This window comes from Anomaloglossus baeobatrachus, chromosome 6 (assembly GCF_048569485.1).
Source record: "Anomaloglossus baeobatrachus isolate aAnoBae1 chromosome 6, aAnoBae1.hap1, whole genome shotgun sequence".
Lineage (NCBI taxonomy): Eukaryota > Metazoa > Chordata > Amphibia > Anura > Aromobatidae > Anomaloglossus > Anomaloglossus baeobatrachus.
The window spans coordinates 15468531-15490868 of record NC_134358.1 but is presented as its reverse complement, the minus strand read 5'-3'; the positions used below and the strand labels follow the sequence as shown (position 1 = coordinate 15490868).

Sequence of the window (22338 nt, the reverse complement as noted above, 5' to 3'; positions counted from 1 at the left end):
TTTGCCGATATAGTCGTAGATACAGAAGATTCAGAAGAGCGCATGCGCAGTGTTCAGCAGCTGGTGATGGTTACTATGACAACAACGGACAACAGCTTCATTTCCGTGACTGTCCCAGCAGCCACCGCGGCCCCCCGGACCGGAGACTGAACCGAGGTATGTACGAGAGACGGAGGGAGAATAAGAGACGGACGGAGAGTGAAGGGAGATAGGGGAGAAGAAGAACGGAGGGAGAGACGGAGGAGCACAGGGACAGAGAAGTAGAGAGAGACGGAGGGAGAGAAAGGGACAGAGGAGCAGACGGAGGAGGAAACGGAGGGAGAGATGGAAGAAAAATAATGGAGGGAGAGAGAGAAAGAGATGGAAGAAGAAGAATGGAGGGAGAGAGACGGAGGAGGACACGGACAGAGAGGGGGAGAGATATGGACAGAGAGAGGCAGAGAGAGGGGGAGAGAGAGAGACAGAAGAAGAAGAATGGAGGGGGAGAGAGACAGAGAGAGGGGGAGAGAGACAGAGAGAGGGGGAGAGAGACAGAAGAAGAAGAATGGAGGGGGAGGGAGACAGAGAGAGGGGGAGAGAGACAGAAGAAGAAGAAGAATGGAGGGGGAGGGAGACAGAGAGAGGGGGAGAGAGACAGAAGAAGAAGAATGGAGGGGGAGAGAGAAAGAGAGAGGGGGAGAGAGACAGAAGAAGAAGAAGAATGGAGGGGGAGAGAGACAGAGAGAGGGGGAGAGAGACAGAAGAAGAAGAATGGAGGGGGAGGGAGACAGAGAGAGGGGGAGAGAGACAGAAGAAGAAGAATGGAGGGGGAGGGAGACAGAGAGAGGGGGAGAGAGACAGAAGAAGAAGAATGGAGGGGGAGGGAGACAGAGAGAGGGGGAGAGAGACAGAAGAAGAAGAATGGAGGGGGAGGGAGACAGAGAGAGGGGGAGAGAGACAGAAGAAGAAGAATGGAGGGGGAGAGAGAAAGAGAGAGGGGGAGAGAGACAGAAGAAGAAGAAGAATGGAGGGGGAGGGAGACAGAGAGAGGGGGAGAGATATGGACAGAGAGAGGCAGAGAGAGGGGGAGAGAGAGAGACAGAAGAAGAAGAATGGAGGGGGAGGGAGACAGAAGAAGAATGGAGGGGGAGAGAGACAGAGAGAGGGGGAGAGAGACAGAGAGAGGGGGAGAGAGACAGAAGAAGAAGAATGGAGGGGGAGAGAGACAGAGAGAGGGGGAGAGAGACAGAAGAAGAAGAAGAATGGAGGGGGAGAGAGACAGAGAGAGGGGGAGAGAGACAGAAGAAGAAGAAGAATGGAGGGGGAGAGAGACAGAAGAAGAATGGAGGGGGAGGGAGACAGAGAGAGGGGGAGAGAGACAGAAGAAGAAGAATGGAGGGGGAGGGAGACAGAAGAAGAATGGAGGGGGAGGGAGACAGAGAGAGGGGGAGAGAGACAGAAGAAGAAGAATGGAGGGGGAGGGAGACAGAGAGAGGGGGAGAGAGACAGAAGAAGAAGAATGGAGGGGGAGAGAGAAAGAGAGAGGGGGGAGAGAGACAGAAGAAGAAGAAGAATGGAGGGGGAGGGAGACAGAGAGAGGGGGAGAGAGACAGAAGAAGAAGAATGGAGGGGGAGAGAGAAAGAGAGAGGGGGAGAGAGACAGAAGAATGGAGGGGGAGGGAGACAGAGAGAGGGGGAGAGAGACAGAAGAAGAATGGAGGGGGAGAGAGACAGAAGAAGAAGAAGAATGGAGGGGGAGAGAGACAGAGAGAGGGGGAGAGAGACAGAAGAAGAAGAATGGAGGGGGAGAGAGACAGAAGAAGACGAAGAAGAAGAATGGAGGGGGAGAGAGACAGAGAGAGGGGGAGAGAGACAGAAGAAGAAGAAGAATGGAGGGGGAGAGAGACAGAGAGAGGGGGAGAGAGACAGAAGAAGAAGAAGAATGGAGGGGGAGAGAGACAGAGAGAGGGGGAGAGAGACAGAAGAAGAAGAAGAATTGAGGGGGAGAGAGACAGAGAGAGGGGGAGAGAGACAGAAGAAGAAGAATGGAGGGGGAGAGAGACAGAGAGAGGGGGAGAGAGACAGAAGAAGAAGAAGAAGAATTGAGGGGGAGAGAGACAGAGAGAGGGGGAGAGAGACAGAAGAAGAAGAATGGAGGGGGGGGAGAGACAGAGAGAGGGGGAGAGAGACAGAAGAAGAAGAATGGAGGGGGAGAGAGACAGAAGAAGAATGGAGGGGGAGGGAGACAGAGAGAGGGGGAGAGAGACAGAAGAAGAAGAATGGAGGGGGAGAGAGACAGAAGAAGAATGGAGGGGGAGGGAGACAGAGAGAGGGGGAGAGAGACAGAAGAAGAAGAATGGAGGGGGAGGGAGACAGAGAGAGGGGGAGAGAGACAGAAGAAGAAGAATGGAGGGGGAAAGAGACAGAAGAAGAATGGAGGGGGAGAGAGACAGAAGAAGAATGGAGGGAGAGACAGAGAGGGTGAGAGAGACAGGGAGGGGGAGAGAGACGGAAGAATAAGAATGGAGGGGGAGAGAGACGGAGGAGGAAACGGATAGAGAAGGGGAGAGAGACAGAGAGGGGGGAAAGAGACTGCAGAAGAAGAACGGAGGGGGAGAAAGACGGAGGTGGAAACTGGGAGAGAGGGAGAGCGAGACAGAAGAAGAAGAATGGAGGGGTCGAGACTGAGGAGGAAACGGACGGAGAGGGGGAGAGAGACTGCAGAAGAAGAATGGAGGGAGAGAGATGGAGGAGGAAACTGACAGAGAAGAGGAGAGAGACAGGAGGAAACGAACAGAGAAGTAGAGAGACGGAGGGAGACAGGGAAAGTGGAGGAGGAAACGGAAGGAGGGAGAGAGAGACAGAGGAGGAAATGGACAGAGATGGAAAGAAAAACGGAGGGAGACTGAGAGAGACAGAGTGAGATGAAGGGAGAGACAGAAGAAAAAGAACGAAGAGAGAGAACAAGATGGAGAGGGGGAAAGACACTGAGGGAGAGAGAGAGGAAGACAGAAGAGGAGAGAGAAGGCGGAAGAAGAATGGAGGAAGAGAGACACAGGATGAGACAGACAAAGAGGGGGAGAGAGACCGAAGTAGAAGAATGGAGAGGGAGAGGAGGAGGAGGAAATAGTCAGAGACGGAGGGAGGGAGATGGACAGAGACGGAGGTAAAAAGAGACAGAGGTGGATGGAAGAGGACAGAGAGCGAGACAAGAAGAAGAGAGAAGAGAGACGGAAGAACAACACAGGGAGAGAGAGATGGACAGAGAGGGAGGGAAAGAGAAAGACCGAGGGAGAGATATAGAGGGTGAGATGGAGAGACAGAGGGCGAGAGAGGTGGGGTGAAGGAGACGGTGATAGATGACGGGAGAGATAGGAAGAAGAACGGAGTGCAAGAGAAACGGAGAGACAGAGTGAGGGAGAGAGATGGAAGGAGAGAGAGAGATAGATGGAGAGAGAGAGCGACAGAGGGTGAGACAGAGAGGGGAAGAGAGAGAGACATACAGTGAGGGAGACAGAGAGAGAGAGCGAGATGGAGGGAGAGAACTATAGAAATAGTGACAGCGGGAGAGAGTAACACGGAGGGAGGGAGAGAGACGGGAGGAGAGAGTGAGAGATGAAAAGAGAGAAAAACGGAGGGAAAGAGAAAGATAGAAAGAGAAAAGCAGGAGAGAGAGAGGGAAGGAGAGTGAGTGAGACAGAGATAGGGAGACAGCAGAAGGGAGACGGAGGAAGGGAGAGGGAGACGGAGGAAGGGAGAGGGAGACGGAGGAAGGGAGAGGGAGACGGAGGAAGGGAGAGGGAGACGGAGGAAGGGAGAGGGAGGCGGAGGAAGGGAGAGGGAGGCGGAGGAAGGGAGAGGGAGGCGGAGGAAAGGAGAGGGAGGCGGAGGAAGGGAGAGGGAGACGGAGGAAGGGAGAGGGAGGCGGAGGAAGGGAGAGGGAGGCGGAGGAAGGGAGAGGGAGACGGAGGAAGGGAGAGGGAGGCGGAGGAAGGGAGAGGGAGGCGGAGGAAGGGAGAGGGAGGCGGAGGAAGGGAGAGGGAGGCGGAGGAAGGGAAAGGGAGGCGGAGGAAGGGAGAGGGAGACCGAGGAAGGGAGAGGGAGGAATGGAGAGGGAGGCGGAGGAAGGGAGAGGGAGACGGAGGAAGGGAGAGGGAGACGGAGGAAGGGAGAGGGAGACGGAGGAAGGGAGAGGGAGACGGAGGAAGGGAGAGGGAGACGGAGGAAGGGAGAGGGAGGCGGAGGAAGGGATTGGGAGGCGGAGGAAGGGATTGGGAGGCGGAGGAAGGGATTGGGAGGTGGAGGAAGGGAGAGGGAGACGGAGGAAGGGAGAGGGAGACGGAGGAAGGGAGAGGGAGGCGTAGGAAGGGATTGGGAGGCGGAGGAAGGGAGGCGGAGGAAGGGAGAGGGAGACGGAGGAAGGGAGAGGGAGACGGAGGAAGGGAGAGGGAGGCGGAGGAAGGGAGAGGGAGAGGGAGGAATGGAGAGGGAGACGGAGGAAGGGAGAGGGAGACGGAGGAAGGGAGAGGGAGACGGAGGAAGGGAGAGGGAGACGGAGGAAGGGAGAGGGAGAGGGAGGAATGGAGAGGGAGGCGGAGGAAGGGAGAGGGAGGCGGAGGAAGGGAGAGGGAGACGGAGGAAGGGAGAGGGAGACGGAGGAAGGGAGAGGGAGACGGAGGAAGGGAGAGGGAGGCGGAGGAAGGGATTGGGAGGCGGAGGAAGGGATTGGGAGGCGGAGGAAGGGATTGGGAGGCGGAGGAAGGGAGAGGGAGACGGAGGAAGGGAGAGGGAGACGGAGGAAGGGAGAGGGAGACGGAGGAAGGGAGAGGGAGGCGTAGGAAGGGATTGGGAGGCGGAGGAAGGGAGGCGGAGGAAGGGAGAGGGAGACGGAGGAAGGGAGAGGGAGACGGAGGAAGGGAGAGGGAGGCGGAGGAAGGGAGAGGGAGGCGGAGAAAGGGAGAGGGAGACGGAGGAAGGGAGAGGGAGACGGAGGAAGGGAGAGGGAGACGGAGGAAGGGAGAGGGAGGCGGAGGAAGGGAGAGGGAGGCGGAGGAAGGGAGAGGGAGGCGGAGGAAGGGAGAGGGAGACGGAGGAAGGGAGAGGGAGTCGGAGGAAGGGAGAGGGAGTCGGAGGAAGGGAGAGGGAGTCGGAGGAAGGGAGAGGGAGTCGGAGGAAGGGAGAGGGAGTCGGAGGAAGGGAGAGGGAGTCGGAGGAAGGGAGAGGGAGACGGAGGAAGGGAGAGGGAGACGGAGGAAGGGAGAGGGAGACGGAGGAAGGGAGAGGGAGGCGGAGGAAGGGAGAGGGAGGCGGAGGAAGGCAGAGGGAGGCGGAGGAAGGCAGAGGGAGGCGGAGGAAGGCAGAGGGAGGCGGAGGAAGGCAGAGGGAGGCGGAGGAAGGCAGAGGGAGGCGGAGGAAGGGAGAGGGAGACGGAGGAAGGGAGAGGGAGGCGGAGGGAGAGGGAGACGGAGGAAGGGAGAGGGAGGCGGAGGAAGGGAGAGGGAGACTGAGGAAGGGAGAGGGAGACTGAGGAAGGGAGAGGGAGACGGAGGAAGGGAGAGGGAGACGGAGGAAGGGAGAGGGAGTCGGAGGAAGGGAGAGGGAGTCGGAGGAAGGGAGAGGGAGTCGGAGGAAGGGAGAGGGAGTCGGAGGAAGGGAGAGGGAGTCGGAGGAAGGGAGAGGGAGTCGGAGGAAGGCAGAGGGAGTCGGAGGAAGGCAGAGGGAGTCGGAGGAAGGCAGAGGGAGGCGGAGGAAGGGAGAGGGAGACGGAGGAAGGGAGAGGGAGGCGGAGGGAGAGGGAGACGGAGGCGGAGGGAGAGGGAGACGGAGGAAGGGAGAGGGAGACGGAGGAAGGGAGAGGGAGGCGGAGGAAGGGAGAGGGAGACTGAGGAAGGGAGAGGGAGACGGAGGAAGGGAGAGGGAGACGGAGGAAGGGAGACGGAGGAAGGGAGAGGGAGACGGAGGAAGGGAGAGGGAGACGGAGAAAGGGAGAGGGAGGCGGAGGAAGGGAGAGGGAGGCGGAGGAAGGGAGAGGGAGTCGGAGGAAGGGAGAGGGAGTCGGAGGAAGGGAGAGGGAGTCGGAGGAAGGGAGAGGGAGTCGGAGGAAGGGAGAGGGAGTCGGAGGAAGGGAGAGGGAGACGGAGGAAGGGAGACGGAGGAAGGGAGAGGGAGGCGGAGGAACGCGGAGGGAGGCGGAGGAAGGCGGAGGAAGGCAGAGGGAGGCGGAGGAAGGCAGAGGGAGGCGGAGGAAGGGAGAGGGAGACGGAGGAAGGGAGAGGGAGGCGGAGGAAGGGAGAGGGAGACGGAGGAAGGGAGAGGGAGGCGGAGGAAGGGAGAGGGAGTCGGAGGAAGGGAGAGGGAGACGGAGGAAGGGAGACGGAGGCGGAGGAAGGCGGAGGGAGGCGGAGGAAGGCAGAGGGAGGCGGAGGAAGGCAGAGGGAGGCGGAGGAAGGGAGAGGGAGACGGAGGAAGGGAGAGGGAGGCGGAGGGAGAGGAAGACGGAGGGAGAGGGAGACGGAGGAAGGGAGAGGGAGGCGGAGGAAAGGAGAGGGAGACTGAGGAAGGGAGAGGGAGACTGAGGAAGGGAGAGGGAGACGGAGGAAGGGAGAGGGAGACGGAGGAAGGGAGAGGGAGACTGAGGAAGGGAGAGGGAGACGGAGGAAGGGAGAGGGAGACGGAGGAAGGGAGAGGGAGACGGAGGAAGGGAGAGGGAGACGGAGGAAGGGAGAGGGAGGCGGAGGAAGGGAGAGGGAGGCGGAGGAAGGGAGAGGGAGGCGGAGGAAGGGAGAGGGAGACGGAGGAAGGGAGAGGGAGACGGAGGAAGGGAGAGGGAGGCGGAGGAAGGGAGAGGGAGACAAAGAGGGAAAGGGAAACAGAGAAAGGAAGACGGAGACAGAGGAAGGGAGAGGGAAACAGGAAGGGAGTCAGAGGAAAGGAGAGGGAGACGGGGAGAAAGAGAGAGACAGACAAAATGAGGCGGAGTTGGAGACGGAGAGAGAGACGGAGGGAGGAAGAGAGAGATGCAGAGAGAGGCAGAGGGCGACGAAGGAAGAAGAAAAGGTAGAGAGAGAGATGGACAGAGATAAGGGAGAGAGAGAGACAGAGGAGATGGGGGAAGAGCGAGTGAGTCACAGAGAGATGAAGGTAGAAAGGTGGAGGGAAACAGAGTGGGAGGGAGAGAGAGATTTGGAGGGGAAAAGATGGCGGGAAAGACAGAGGGAGAGACAGATAGAGACTGGGGGAGGGAGAGACGTAGAGAGCGAGACACACCTCCTTATACAGTATATCACAGAAGTGAGTACACCCCTCACATTTGTGTAAATATTTTCTTATATCTGGGAGACATCCCTGACCCTGTGATACAATGTGCAGTGTCAGTGCGCAACTCGTATAACAAGTGTGAATAACTTATCACAATCATTAATGTCTAAACTGTTGGCAACAGAAGTGAGTACACCCCATAAGTGAGAATGACCACATTGTGCCTTTGGTGTGAATATTTTGTGTGGTTTCCATTATTTTCCAGCACGGCCTTAACTTTTCTTGGGCCTGGAGGTCTCTAGATCTTCACAGCAGCCTCTGGATCCTCTTCCATCCTCCATGATGACATCCCGGAGCTGGTGGATGTCATAGACCTTGCACTCCTCCACCTTACGTTTGAGGAGGCCCCACAGACGCTCCATAGAGTTTAAGTCTGGAGATGCTCGGCCAGTCCAGCACCTTTCCCCTCAGTTTCTGTAGTGAGGTAGTGGTGGTCTTGGAGGTGTTTGGGGTCGTTAAGTTGGAATATGAAGAGAGGGGATCCTGCTCTGCTTCAGTATGTCACAGGACATGTTGCCATTCATGGTTCCCTCAATGACCTGTAATCCTCACAGCCGGCAGCACTCATGCAGCCCCCAAACCAAGACCCCACCACCACCATGCATGACTGTAGGCAGGACACACTTGTCTTTGTCCTCACCTGTCTTGTTATACCGCTGTATGGTCTTGGCAACCATGCTGCCGCTCAGGGTCATGGTGGTGACAATCTTCATATAGCTTTACCCAGCGCAATTCTTTTTTTCAGATCCTCAGAGAATTATTCGTCATGAGGAGCCATGCTGAACTTCCAGTGACCAGTATGAGAGAGTGTGTGAGAGATAACACTAAATGTAACACACCGGATCCCCATTCACATCTGAGACCTTGTAACACTAATGAGTCACATGACACCGAGGAGGAAAAATGGATCATTGGGCATAAATTGGACGATTGTCACTTAGGGGTGTACTCACTTCTGTTGGCAGCGGTTTACAACTGTTATACAAGCTGCACACTGACACTGTACATTGTATCACAGGGTCAGATCTGCAGCGCTGTCCCAGGGGAAGAGATAAGAAAACATTTACACAAATCTGAGGGGTGTACTCACTTCTGTGATACACTGTACAGAGTTCAGCCTGGAGCACGTGGTTGGGTCTTGGTCCTGCTGACTGTTTCCTTCCCTCCGCTATAGTTGGTGATGTGCTTTTCTTCTTGGTGTCCTGGGTGTAATTTCTGCGCTGTGTGCACAGGACCCTCCGGACGCTGCTCCTCCCGTGCCGCCTGCAGCTGCTGAAGGTGATGGTGGAGGGAACACCATGAGCGTCCCAGAGGTGGAGGAGCACATCTCCCAGAAGTACGACATCAAGAAACGGCTCGGGAAGGGGGTGAGCGCCAGTGGGAACGTGTGCCCATATATATGTGTCCTTAATGTGTAGCCTCTGTGTGCTCTCGTTTCTCTACAATTCATTCTGTGAGCATAGTCTCACTCATGGCTGCTTCATGCCACTGATGCGCTGTGACCTGGTGATGCGTCTTCCAGCAGGCGTGATGTCTCACGGTGATGGCTTCTTCCCACAGGCGCACTCTCTTATGGGTGCCCTCAGGCACGCTCTGACCTGGTGATTGCTTCTTCCTACAAGAGCGCTCTTTTATGGCTGCCCTCAGGTCCCCTATGACTTGGTGATGGCTTCTTTCCACAGGTGCACTCTCTTATGACTGCCCTCGGCATTCTCAGACCTGTTGATACTTCTTCTTGCAGGCGCACTCTCTTACGGCCACCTTCAGGCGCGCTCTGACTTATGGAGGCTTCTTCCTGCAGGCTCAATTTACTGCTACCCTTGGGTGTGCCCTGATCTGGTGATGCTTCTTCCAGCAGGCACTCTCTTATGACTGCCCTCAGGCGCACTCTGACCTGGTGATGCTTCTACTTCCATGCGCACTCTCTTACGGCTGTCCTCGGGCACGCTCTGACCTGTGGATGCTTCTTACAGCAGGAACACTCTCTTACTGCTGCTGTCAGCCGCGCTCTGACCTGTTGATGCTTCCTTCCGCAGGTGCACTCTGATCTGATGATGCTTCGTATAGTCGGCGCACTCTCTTACCGCTGTCCTTGGGCGTGCTCTGGCCTGTTGATGCTTCTTCCCCACAGGCACACTCTCTTATGGCTGCCCTCAGGCACACTCTGACCTGTTGATGCTTCTTCCCGCAGGCGCACTCTGATCTGATGATGCTTCATACAGCCGGCGCACTCTCTTACCGCAGCCCTCGGGCGCGCTCTGGCCTGTTGATGCTTCTTCCCCCGCAGGCACACTCTCTTATGGCTGCCCTCAGGCGCGCTCTGGCCTGTTGATGCTTCTTCCCCCGCAGGCACACTCTTTCGGCTGCCCTCAGGCGCGCTCTGGCCTGTTGATGCTTCTTCCCCCGCAGGCACACTCTCTTATGGCTGCCCTCAGGCGCGCTCTGGCCTGTTGATGCTTCATACAGCCGGCGCACTCTCTTACCGCAGCCCTCGGGCGCGCTCTGGCCTGTTGATGCTTCTTCCCCCGCAGGCACACTCTCTTATGGCTGCCCTCAGGCGCGCTCTGGCCTGTTGATGCTTCATACAGCCGGCGCACTCTCTTACCGCAGCCCTCGGGCGTGCTCTGGCCTGTTGATGCTTCTTCCCCCGCAGGCACACTCTCTTATGGCTGCCCTCAGGCGCGCTCTGGCCTGTTGATGCTTCTTCCCCCGCAGGCACACTCTTTCGGCTGCCCTCAGGCGCGCTCTGGCCTGTTGATGCTTCTTCCCCCGCAGGCACACTCTCTTATGGCTGCCCTCAGGCGCGCTCTGGCCTGTTGATGCTTCATACAGCCGGCGCACTCTCTTACCGCAGCCCTCGGGCGCGCTCTGGCCTGTTGATGCTTCTTCCCCCGCAGGCACACTCTCTTATGGCTGCCCTCAGGCGCGCTCTGGCCTGTTGATGCTTCATACAGCCGGCGCACTCTCTTACCGCAGCCCTCGGGCGTGCTCTGGCCTGTTGATGCTTCTTCCCCCGCAGGCACACTCTCTTATGGCTGCCCTCAGGCGCGTTCTGACCTGTTGATGCTTCTTCCTGCAGGCGTACGGTATTGTCTGGAAAGCAATCGACCGCAAATCAGGAGAAATTGTGGCTGTAAAGAAAATTTTTGATGCCTTTAGAAACCGGACAGATGCTCAGGTGAGGAATCGATGTGTGTGACATGGTGTGGGGACAGGAAGTTCTGCGGACATTTGTGCCTCATTTATTGTCTTCCCCTCTCTTTACAGAGAACCTTCCGGGAAATCATGTTTCTTCAGGTGAGTCGTGTGACCATCAGATATGGAAGTCTCCTCATTCGTGTAGGCCACACAAGACATGTATATTCTGTGTACTCTGTACGGAAGTGGCATCACGACTGAACCCCCGATCACCTGATCATCTCTGGGGGCCAGTACCGGATATAACATCACTGCTGACGCCCCCATCATGTGATCATCTCCAGATAGGACATGACATCACTGCTCACGCCCCGATCATGTGGTCATCTCCAGATAGGACATGACATCACTGCTGACGCCCCGATCATGTGGTCATCTCCAGATAGGACATGACATCACTGCTGACGCCCCATCATGTGATCATCTCCAGATAGGACATGACATCACTGCTGACGCCCGATCATGTGATCATCTCCAGGGCCCAGTATAGGACATGACATCACTGCTGACGCCCCCATCATGTGATCATCTCCAGATAGGACATGACCTCACTGCTGACAGCCCAATGATGTGATCCTCTTCAGGCTCTGGTATAGGATGTGACATCACTCTTGACACCCCGATCACGTGATCATGTGATCTGTTCTGTACTCTTAGGAGTTCGGGGAACATCCAAACGTCATCAAGTTGCTGAACGTCATTCGAGCTCAAAATGACAAAGATATCTACCTGGTGTTCGAGTATATGGGTAATGCCCCCCTCATTATATGTACTGAGGTGTGAGATATGGGGGTCTAGGTCTGTAGTGATGGGGTTCATATACCTTGTGCCTCATGGTGTCCCCCTTCCCCCAGAGACCGACCTTCACGCAGTGATTAAGAAGGGCAGTCTCCTGAAGGACGTGCACATGAGATACATACTGTACCAACTTCTAAAGGCCACCAAGTTCCTGCACTCCGGCAATGTCATCCACCGAGACCAGAAGGTGGGTACCCAGGCAGGCGTCATTCATCGAGGGGTCAGTGTCCGGGCAGGCGTCATTCATCGAGGGGGTCAGTGTCCGGGCATGCGTCATTCATCGAGGGGTCAGTGTCCGGGCAGGCGTCATTCATTGAGGGGTCAGTGTCCGGGCAGGCGTCATTCATTGAGGGGTCAATGCCGGGGTGGGCGTCATTCATTGAGAGGTCAGTGCCGGGGTGGGCGTCATTCATTGAGAGGTCAGTGCCGGGGTGGGCGTCATTCATTGAGGGGTCAGTGCCGGGGTGGGCGTCATTCATTGAGAGGTCAGTGCCGGGGTGGGCGTCATTCATTGAGAGGTCAGTGCCGGGGTGGGCGTCATTCATTGAGGGGTCAGTGCCGGGGTGGGCGTCATTCATTGAGGGGTCAGTGCCGGGGTGGGCGTCATTCATTGAGGGGTCAGTGCCGGGGTGGGCGTCATTCATTGAGAGGTCAGTGCCGGGGTGGGCGTCATTCATTGAGGGGTCAGTGCCGGGGTGGGCGTCATTCATTGAGGGGTCAGTGCCGGGGTGGGCGTCATTCATTGAGAGGTCAGTGCCGGGGTGTGCGTCATTCATTGAGGGGTCAGTGCCGGGGTGGGCGTCATTCATTGAGGGGTCAGTGCCGGGGTGGGCGTCATTCATTGAGGGGTCAGTGCCGGGGTGGGCGTCATTCATTGAGGGGTCAGTGCCGGGGTGGGCGTCATTCATTGAGGGGTCAGTGCCGGGGTGGGCGTCATTCATCGAGGGGTCAGTGCTGGGGTGGGCGTCATGCATTGAGGGGTCAATGCCAGGATGGGCGTTATTCATTGAGGGGTCAGTGCCAGGATGGGCGTTATTCATCGAGGGGTCAATGGCCAGGGCAGGCGTCATTGTTTGGTGTATATGGTCAGCTCCCTGGGATGAGAGTCCTGCTGCGGTGTCATTTATTGGTGTAAGTGCCCCGCGGTGGACATATTGCCTCGGGGTGAGGAGTTTGTGCTTGGCATCATTTATCGGGTCGCTCTGTGCCCGCAGCCTTCTAATATCCTGCTGGATGCGGACTGCCTGGTGAAGCTGTGCGACTTTGGCCTGGCGCGCTCGCTGTATCAGATCCAGGAGGATTCTGGGAACCCAGCACTGACAGAGTACGTGGCCACACGCTGGTACCGCGCTCCCGAGATATTACTGGCATCTCACAGGTATGTGAGGGAATGCAGTGAGCGGGCCGTGCCCCCCTGTCCTGCCACTCACTGCCCACCTTGATCTGCTACAGGTACACAAAGGGTGTGGACATGTGGAGTGTGGGCTGTATCCTTGCTGAGATGCTGCTGGGCAAACCACTCTTCCCAGGAACCTCCACCATCAACCAGATCGAGCGCATCATGAGCGTCATCCCCGCTCCATCACAGGAAGGTGGGTGTGCTGCCTGTGTGTGCTGGGGAAGGGCGTACCACCAACGTATGGGGGGTCTGCTGCCTGCAGGTTAGCCGCCCGTGTCTGCTGATCACAGGTTAGCCGCCCATGTCTGCTGATCACAGGTGAGCCGCCCGTGTCTGCTGATCACAGGTGAGCCGCCCGGTGTTTGCTGATCACAGGTGAGCCCGCCCGTGTCTGCTGATCACAGGTGAGCCGCCCGTGTCTGCTGATCACAGGTGAGCCGCCCGTGTCTGCTGATCCACAGGTGAGCCGCCCGTGTCTGCTGATCACAGGTGAGCCGCCCGTGTCTGCTGATCACAGGTGAGCCGCCCGTGTCTGCTGATCACAGGTGAGCCGCCCGTGTCTGCTGATCACAGGTGAGCCGCCCGTGTCTGCTGATCACAGGTCAGTCGCCCCGTGTCTGTTGATCACAGGTGAGCCGCCCGGTGTCTGCTGATCACAGCCATTGCTTGGTTTGCCCCCCATGTCTGCTATGTGTGCCACCCGTGTCTGCTGATCACAGGTGAACCGCCAGTATCTGCTGCGTGTGCCGCCCTTGTCCGGTTGGCGTGCTGCCCGTGTCTGCTGAGTGGGCAGCCATTGCTTGGTTTGCCCCCCATGTCTGCTATGTGTGCCACCCGTGTCTGCTGATCACAGGTGAACCGCCAGTATCTGCTGCGTGTGCCGCCCTTGTCCGGTTGGCGTGCTGCCCGTGTCTGCTGAGTGGGCAGCCATTGCTTGGTTTGCCCCCCGTGTCTGCGGGGTGGGTGTGCCGCCTGTATCACCTGGTTGCAGCTTTTCCTGCTTTGTGACGATTTTCGCTTTCTGCAGATATCTTGGCTATAAAGTCAGATTACGGAGCATCGGTCGTCAGCCGGATGAACGCCCGGTAAGTGGCAGGCTATGACTGACCGCTACGGCATGTCCCTGGCGCTGAGCTGTATACTCGTGTTCGTGGCATGTTTGTGACATGAAGAGAGGTTAGGACCTGTCATGTCATCTGCAGGCAGAAGATCCCGCTCCCGGAGCTGTTGCCCCCGAGTTGTCCCTCAGATGCCGTTGACCTAATGACAAAGCTGCTCGTCTTCAACCCTGACAAAAGGTTGACGGCGGAGGAGGCCCTGGAGCACCCGTATGTGCGCAGGTTTGTGTTATTTTTGTGCGGACCCCTGTGTTCAGCCCCCGCCTTGTCCTATAGCTCCTGTAATGTAAGTCACAGCCACGTTTATGCCTTCATCTGTTGTTCAGATTTCACTCTGCGGCTCGAGAGCCGGCGCTGGACTACGATGTCATTCTCCCCCTCGATGACGACATTCAGTTATCTGTCGCCGAATACCGGAACAAGTTGTATGAGGTGAAGGTCACATATTAATGGGGGGGGGGACAATATTCCCATGAGGGGCTAATGACGAGCCCAGGTCCTGGAGCCGATGCTGGTCACCGTGCCACGTCGTGGGTCTTCTTTCCGGTCTTGAATTACCTCCAGATGCCACTGAGGCTTTCTCCACACCATTAGAGTCCTCCCCTCTGCCCTTTGGGTGGACTCGGTGCAGGGCTTCGCTGTCCTCCGCCAGCCTCTTGTCACCTCCTTACTTCTGTCCTCTAGATGATTCTTGAAAGGAAGATCAATGCTCGGAGGCAGAAAAGAGAGACCCTTAAAGAAAGCGCTGAACCCGGGGCCAAAAATCCCCAGGATGCTGGATGTCCACAGACGAAGGACGCGTCACCCCCTGTATCGAGCACCAGCCATGTCTCTGTGGCTCCCGTGAAACCCGTTACCTGTGAATCCACACCACCAAAAATTGATGGCTGTACCCAGAACCCGAAACCTAAGTCACCTATGTATAACCCCATCAACCACAGCGTCAGCCAGTGTATGTAGTGTCCCCCGGGCATCACTGTCTTGACGCAGAATGTCGTTATTTCCTTAGCCTTCATAATGTAAGACTTGTTTTCTCCTTTAGCGGGATCCGGACATTGGCGAGGGGTTCCCCACCAAAAAAGATCAGGAAGTCGGCAAATCCAGGAGCCCACCACAACCACCCAGGGGGTAAGACGAGTGTTCACAGCGTCAACAGATAATAGCCGATGCCACTTATTAACCCCTTCAGCCCCCAGCCTGTTTTCACCTTAAAGACCCGGCCATTTTTTGCAATTTTGACCAGTGTCACTTTGACAGGTTATAACTCTGGAACACTTCAACGGATCCTGGCGATTCTGAGATTGTTTTTTCGTGACATATTGTACTTCATGTCAGTGGTAAATTTAGGCCGATATGTTTTGCGTTTATTTGTGAAAATTTCGGAAATTTGGCGAAAATTTTGAAAATTTTGCAATTTTCAAAATTTGAAATTTTATGCCCATAAATCTGAGAGATATGTCACACAAAAAAGTTACTAAATAACATTTCCCACATGTCTACTTTACACCAGCGCAATTTTTGAAAAAAAAAAAAATTCCGTTAGGAAGTTAGAAGGGTTCAAAGTTCATCACCAATTTCTCATTTTTCCAACAAAATTTACAAAAAAAAATTTTTTAGGTACCACATCACATTTGGAGTGATTTGAGAAACCTAGGCGACAGAAAATACCCAAAAGTGACCCAATTCTAAAATCTGCACCCCTCACTCTGCTCAAAACCACATCCAAGAAGTTTATTAACCCTTTAGGAGCTTCACAGCAACCAAAGCAATGTAGACAAAAAAATGAAAATTTTACTTTTTTAACACAAAAATGTTACTTTAGCCATAAAAATTAGTATTTTCACAAGGGTATCAGGAAAAATGCATCATAAAATGTATCGTGCATTTTCTCCTGAGTACGCAGATACCCCATATGTGGTGGAAATCAAATGTTTGGGCACACAGCAGGACTCGGAAGGCAAGGAGCGCCATTTGAATTTTTGAGTGCAAAATTAGCTGCACTCATTAGCGGACGCCATGTCGGGTTTGAAGACTCCCCGAGGTGCCTAAACAATGGAGCTCCCCCATAAGTGACCCCATTTTGGAAACTAGAGCCCTCAAATATTTTTTCTAGATGTTTGATGTGCACTTTGAACCCCTGGTGGCTTCACAGAAATTTATAACGTTGAGCCGTGAAAAGAAAAAATTTTTTTTTTACCACAAAACTGTTGCTTCAACCAGGTAGCTTTTTTTATCACAAGGGTATCAGGAAAAAATGCACCATAAAATGTATTGTGCATTTTCTCCTGAGTACGCAGATACCCCATATGTGGTGGAAATCAAATGTTTGGGCACACGGCAGGACTCGGAAGGCAAGGAGCGCCATTTGAATTTTTGAGTGCAAAATTAGCTGCACTCATTAGCGGACGCCATGTCGGGTTTGAAGACTCCCCGAGGTGCCTAAACAATGGAGCTCCCCCATAAGTTACCCCATTTTGGAAACTAGAGCCCTCAAATATTTTTTCTAGATGTTTTATGTGCACTTTGAACCCCTGGGGGCTTCACAGAAGTTTATAACGTTGAGCCGTGAAAAGAAAAAATTTTTTTTTTTACCACAAAACTGTTGCTTCAACCAGGTAGCTTTTTTTATCACAAGGGTATCAGGAAAAAATGCACCATAAAATGTATTGTGCATTTTCTCCTGAGTACGCAGATACCCCATATGTGGTGGAAATCAAATGTTTGGGCGCACGGCAGGACTCGGAAGGCAAGGAGCGCCATTTCACAGCAAAATTGGTTGGAATTATTAGCGGACGCTATGTTGCGTTTGGAGACCCCCTGAAGTGCCTAAACAATGGAGCTCCCCCACAATTGACCCCATTTTGGAAACTAGACCCCTCATGGAATTTATCTAGCTGTTTAGGGAGCACTTTGAACCCCTGGAGGCTTCACAAACGTTTGTAATGTTGAGCCGTGAAAATATTTTATTTTTTTTACCACAAAATTGTTTTTTCAAACAGGTAGCTTTTTTTCCACAAGGGTATCAGGAAAAAATGCACCATAAAATGTATTGTGCAATTTCTCCTGAGTACGACGATACCTCATATGTGGTGGAAATCAATTGTTTGGGCGTACGGCGGGGCTCAGAAGAGAAGGAGCGCCATTTCACAGTAAAATTGATTGGAATTATTAGCAGACGCCATGTTTCATTTGGAGACCCCCTGAGGTGCCTAAACAATGGAGCTCCCCCACATGTGATCCCATTTTGGAAACTAGACCCCCCCCCATACAAAAAAAATTAGTTTGGCGAAATAAAAAATACAGACATCAGTAGAAAAAAAAAAAAAAAATGAGCGCCTGCCAAGACCAGTGCCAAACGTGAGAGCAATGCACGAGTCTCGCATCGCATCATCCACTGCAGTCTGGAAGCGAGCAACTGCGCTGGATAATGCGATGCGAGAGGGCGGGGCGGCAGATGAGAAAGGGCGCAGCGGATGGAGGAGCGGCAGAGGATGGGAAAGGGCGCAGCGGATGGATGATGGGAAATGGCGCAGCGGATGGATGGGAAATGGCGCAGCGGATGGAGGAGCGGCAGAGGATGGGGGGGGGTGAGATGGGGATACCTACCTTACAGGATGGATCTAGGCAGCAGGATCACAGCAGACAGAAGAGGCAGCAGACAGAAGAGGCAGCAGATGAAGGAGGCAACAGATCGAGGAGGGTGAGAGGGGGCAGTAGATGGAAAATGGGAGAGAGCAGGCAGCAGATCGGGGAGGGGGGCAGAGTCTGATGGGAGAGAGAGATGGCACATGTAGGGGAAGGGAGGGGGGCTTGCAGCACATGTAGGGGGAGGGAGGGGGGCTTGCAGCACATGTAGGGGGAGGGAGGGGGGCTTGCAGCACATGTAGGGGGAGGGAGGGGGGCTTGCAGCACATGTAGGGGGAGGGTGGCTGGCTTGCAGCACATGTAGGGGGAGGGTGGCTTGCAGCACATGTAGGGGGAGGGTGGCTTGCAGCACATGTGCTGCAAGCCAGCCACCCTCCCCCCACATGTGCTGCAAGCCAGCCACCCTCCCCCCACATGTGCTGCAAGCCCCCCTCCCTCCCCCTACATGTGCTGCAAGCCCCCCTCCCTCCCCCTACATGTGCTGCAAGCCCCCCTCCCTCCCCCCACATGTGCTGCAAGCCCCCCTCCCTCCCCCCACATGTGCTGCAAGCCAGCCACCCTCCCCCCACATGTGCTGCAAGCCAGCCACCCTCCCCCCACGTGGGGGGAGGGTGGCTTGCAGCACATGGAGGGATAGGTGGTGTGGCGATGGAGAAGGGGCAGCCGATGAAGGAGGCGGCGGCCGCCGCCGATCGGGGGCAGCAGCGGCTGAAAAAGGTGGGTGCGACGGCGGCGGGGACAGTGGCGAGCATGGCGGCGGGGACGGCGGTGGATCGGGAGCGGCGGCGGGGACGGCGGTGGATCGGGAGCGGCGGCGGGGACGGCGGTGGATCGGGAGCATGGCGGCGGGGACGGCGGTGGATCGGGAGCGGCGGCGGAGACAGCGGTGCAGCGGGAGCATGGCGGCGGGGACGGCGGTGGATCGGGAGCGGCGGCGGAGACAGCGGTGCAGCGGGAGCATGGCGGCGGGGACGTCGGTGGATCGGGAGCGGCGGCGGAGACAGCGGTGCAGCGGGAGCATGGCGGCGGGGACGTCGGTGGATCGGGAGCGGCGGCGGAGACAGCGGTGCAGCGGGAGCATGGCGGCGGGGACGGCGGTGGATCGGGAGCGGCGGCGGAGACAGCGGTGCAGCGGGAGCATGGCGGCGGGGACGGCGGTGCAGCGGGAGCATGGCGGCGGGGACGGCGGTGCAGCGGGAGCATGGCGGCGGGGACGGCGGTGGATCGGGAGCGGCGGCGGAGACAGCGGTGCAGCGGGAGCATGGCGGCGGGGACGGCGGTGGATCGGGAGCGGCGGCGGAGACAGCGGTGCAGCGGGAGCATGGCGGCGGGGACGGCGGTGGATCGGGAGCGGCGGCGGAGACAGCGGTGCAGCGGGAGCATGGCGGCGGGGACGGCGGTGGATCGGGAGCGGCGGCGGAGACAGCGGTGCATCGGGAGCATGGCGGCGGGGACAGCGGTGAAGCGGCAGCAGCGGCGGGGCGATCGGAGACAGCGGCGGGAGCAGCGGCGGGGCGATCGGAGACAGCGGCGGTGAAGCGGGAGCAGCGGCGGGGCGATCGGAGACAGCGGCGGTGAAGCGGGAGCAGCGGCGGGGACAGGGGCGGGCGGCGGGGCGATCGGGGACAGGGGCGGGCGGCGGGGGACAACAACTTACCGCTCTCCTCGGCTTCCAGGGACGGTCACAGGCCGCAGATCCACATTGATTGGAGAGAGCGGTCACAAGACCGGTCTCTCCAATCAGAGCTGGGGGCGGGTGAAGCATCGATCACCCAGCTCCAGCCAATGGCCAGTGCTACAGCAGCACTGATCAGGGCTGGATTTCAATGTTCCAGCCATTTTCAATGGCTGGAACATTACAGTGGCTGTAATTGGCTGAGCGGCGTTCGTCAGCCAATCACAGCCTCTGTAGGTTCGGGGAGGAGGCACCACCCCTCCTGACGTCAGGCAGAGGTCCCCTCCTTCCCGAATCCACCGTTTAAGTAAATAAATTTCACTCCCCGGGGCTCCGGGACCGCGATTTCGCCAGGACGTACTGAGTACGTCATGGGTCCTTTAGCACCATGTCACCATGACGTACTCAGTACGTCCAAGGTCGTTAAGGGGTTAATAACTGGGTTAACATTGTATAGCGCACAGCCTACCTAAAGGTGCCATTAAGGTGCACAGCAGCGGTATCTGGCCATACCCCACAAGCTCCCCCTCCAGGAAAGTGGCACTGACTCTCCGATTGTGCCCCCCCCCTGCAAAATGCACGGAGCTCCGATCCTGCTCCACCCCCTGACAAAGTGCATGGAAGCTCAAATTCTGCTCCCCCCCCCCCCTGGTGAGTTGCGCAGAAGCTCCGATCCTGCTCCCTCTCCTGGCAAGGTGTGCTGAACTCCGATCCTGTTCGCCCCCCCCCGGCAAGGTGCGCAGAAGCTCCTCCGATCCTGCTCCTCCCTCCCAGCATGGTGTGCTGAAGCTCCGATCCTGCTCCCCCTTTTGGCAAAGGTGCGCAGCAGCTCTGATACTGCTCCCCCTCCTGGCAAGGTGTACTGAACTCCGATCCTGCTCCTCCTCCTGGCAAGGTGTGCTGAGGCTCCGATCCTGCTCCTCCTCCTGGCAAGGTGTTCTGAACTCCGATCCTGTTCGCCCCCCCCCCCTCCCGGCAAGGTGCGCGGAAGCTCCGATCCTGCTCCTCCCTCCCAGCATGGTGTGCTGAAGCTCCGATCCTGCTCCCCCTTTTGGCAAAGGTGCGCAGCAGCTCTGATACTGCCCCCCCTCCTGGCAAGGTGCGCGGAAGTTCCGGTCCTGCTCAACCCCCCCCCCCGGCAAGGTGCACAAATACTCCGATTTTGCTTCCCCCTCCTGGCAAGGTGAGTGGAAGTCCAATCTTGTTACCCCCTCTTGGCAAGGTAAGCGGAAGTCTGACCTTGCTCTTCCCTCTTGGCAAGATGCAAGGAAGCCCCTATCCTCCGATTAGGTGCGCAAAAGCTCTGATGCTACTCCCCATCCTGGCAAGGTGTATGGCAACTGTAATCTTGCTCCCCCTCCTGGCAAGGTGTGCGGAAGCTCCTTTTCTCCCCCGATGAGGTGTGCGGAAGGTTTGGCAACGTGTGCGAAAGCTCCGATCCTGCTCCCCCCCTCTTGGCAAGATTCGTGGAAGCACCACACCGATCCTGCTCGCCCTCCCGGCAAGGTGTGCAAAAGCTCCGACACTGCTCCCCCCTTCCGGCAAGGTGCACGGCAACTCTGCTGCTTACCCTCCCGGCAAGGTGCGTGGAAGCTCCAATTCTGCTCCCCCCCGATGAGCTGCGCGGAAGGTCTGGCATGGGTGCGGAAGCTCCGATCCTGGTCACCCTCCCGGCAAGGTGTGCAAAAGCTCCATTACTGCTCCCCCCCCCTTCTGGCAGGGTGCATGGCAACTCTGATCCTGCTCCCCTTCTCGGTAAAGTGCAAGGACGCTCCTCTCCTGCTCCCCCTTTCAGTAAGGTGCGCGGAAGCTCCCATCTTCCTTATCCCTGATGGGGCAGTTCTGATTCTGGTACATAGCGCCTCTGCTGTGGGAGGTTGCAGCGTCTCGTCGTGGTGGAGGCATCTAAGGCCTCTCCGATGTTGCTGCTTCTCGTACATAAAATACCTGACTCCTGATTTCTCCACAAGGTTAACAAAGGTCAGGAGCCTCGAGGAAAAACTGCTCCTGTCACAAGGACCCGCTCCTTCTCACTGACGCAGCAGGCGAGGGCAGCGGCCCCCAATAACCCTCTCACTCGGAAGGAAACAGTGCCCACCACCACAGTGAGCGTAGCCGCCATCAGCGCCAGACTGGTAAGTAGGACTGGAAATACTGGAACAGAGGAGCATAAAGAAAAGTGGCTGGTGGGGACTGGGCCTACTCTGTACCGGGGATAGTAGTGGAGACGGAGGTCCCCTCTGTAACAGGGATTATGGTGCTGACAGAGATTTCCCCGTATCGGGGATTCTGGTGGTAATGGAGGATCCCTCTGTACCGGGGATAGTGGTGGTAATGGAGGTCTTCTCTGTACTGGGGATAGTGGTGGTAATGGAGGTCCCCTCTGTACCGGGGATAGTGGTGGGGGACGGAGGTCTCTTCTGTCCCGGGAATAGTAGTGGGGGACGGAGGTCCCCACTGTACCGGGGATAGTGGTGGGGGACGGAGGTCTCTTCTGTACCGGGGATAGTGGTGGGGGACGGAGGTCTCTTCTGTACCAGGGATAGTGGTGGTGATGGAGGTCTCCTCTGTACCAGGGATAGTGGTGGGGGACGGAGGTCCCCTCTGTACCGGGGACAGTGGTGGGGGACGGAGGTCTCCTCTGTCCCGGGGATAGTGGTGGGGGACGAAGGTCTCCTTGATACGGGTACTACTGTGATTACAAGCGCTGTGACCTGGACTTTCTGTCTCCTCCAGAACCAGCGCACTCCAGCGGTGCAGACCCGTGAAGTAAGACCTGCCCCAAAGTTCAGTAAGAAGATTTTTCAGGGGGCCTCCAATGTGAGCACAGCGGGGGACCCCAAAGCTTCACTGCACAGCTACACACAGGCGTATGGAACCATCAGTAAATCGGCGCTGCAGAATTTGCCGCTCCACAGTGCAGCGTCACCGGCGGACAAGTGACCCGAGCCCATGAATCAACAACTGGCTGTGTTTGGCCCTATCCTCAAGGGGCCACGTACTGTACTGTGGGGAGTGGGGGTCTTCCTCATCAGTGGCTGTATTAGTGCCTTCTCCCATGTGGGGATCTGGTCTTGCGTCCTCTCAGAACTATGTGCCTTGTACATACTCCGGCCCGGGGGGCGGTCACGGCGGTGAGGTCGAGGTGTCACCCTGCGCCTCACACCGGACCCTGTTTTCTACTGATAATAGAGGTGATTATTTATTCA

At 56.8% G+C, this 22338-nt stretch overlaps 1 protein-coding gene across 2 annotated transcripts; it reads left to right on the top strand.

Annotated features, from left to right (window-relative positions):
- Window positions 1–50: 50 nt before the first annotated feature.
- MAPK15 (mitogen-activated protein kinase 15) lies at window positions 51–22338 on the top strand. Of its 2 annotated transcripts, XM_075316048.1 has the most exons (15): window positions 51–156; window positions 8529–8663; window positions 10376–10474; window positions 10564–10593; window positions 11152–11242; window positions 11349–11479; window positions 12507–12670; window positions 12745–12884; window positions 13719–13776; window positions 13894–14031; window positions 14136–14241; window positions 14494–14761; window positions 14852–14937; window positions 21100–21264; window positions 21866–22338. In XM_075316048.1, the coding sequence occupies exons 2-15, from the start codon at window positions 8595–8597 to the stop codon at window positions 22070–22072; spliced, it is 1752 nt and encodes a 583-aa protein (XP_075172163.1). In that variant the 5' UTR covers window positions 51–156; window positions 8529–8594; the 3' UTR covers window positions 22073–22338. The 2 variants fall into 2 exon arrangements, with proteins under 2 accessions (XP_075172163.1, XP_075172164.1); XM_075316049.1 differs by lacking the exon at window positions 51–156 and having other exon boundaries at window positions 8475–8663.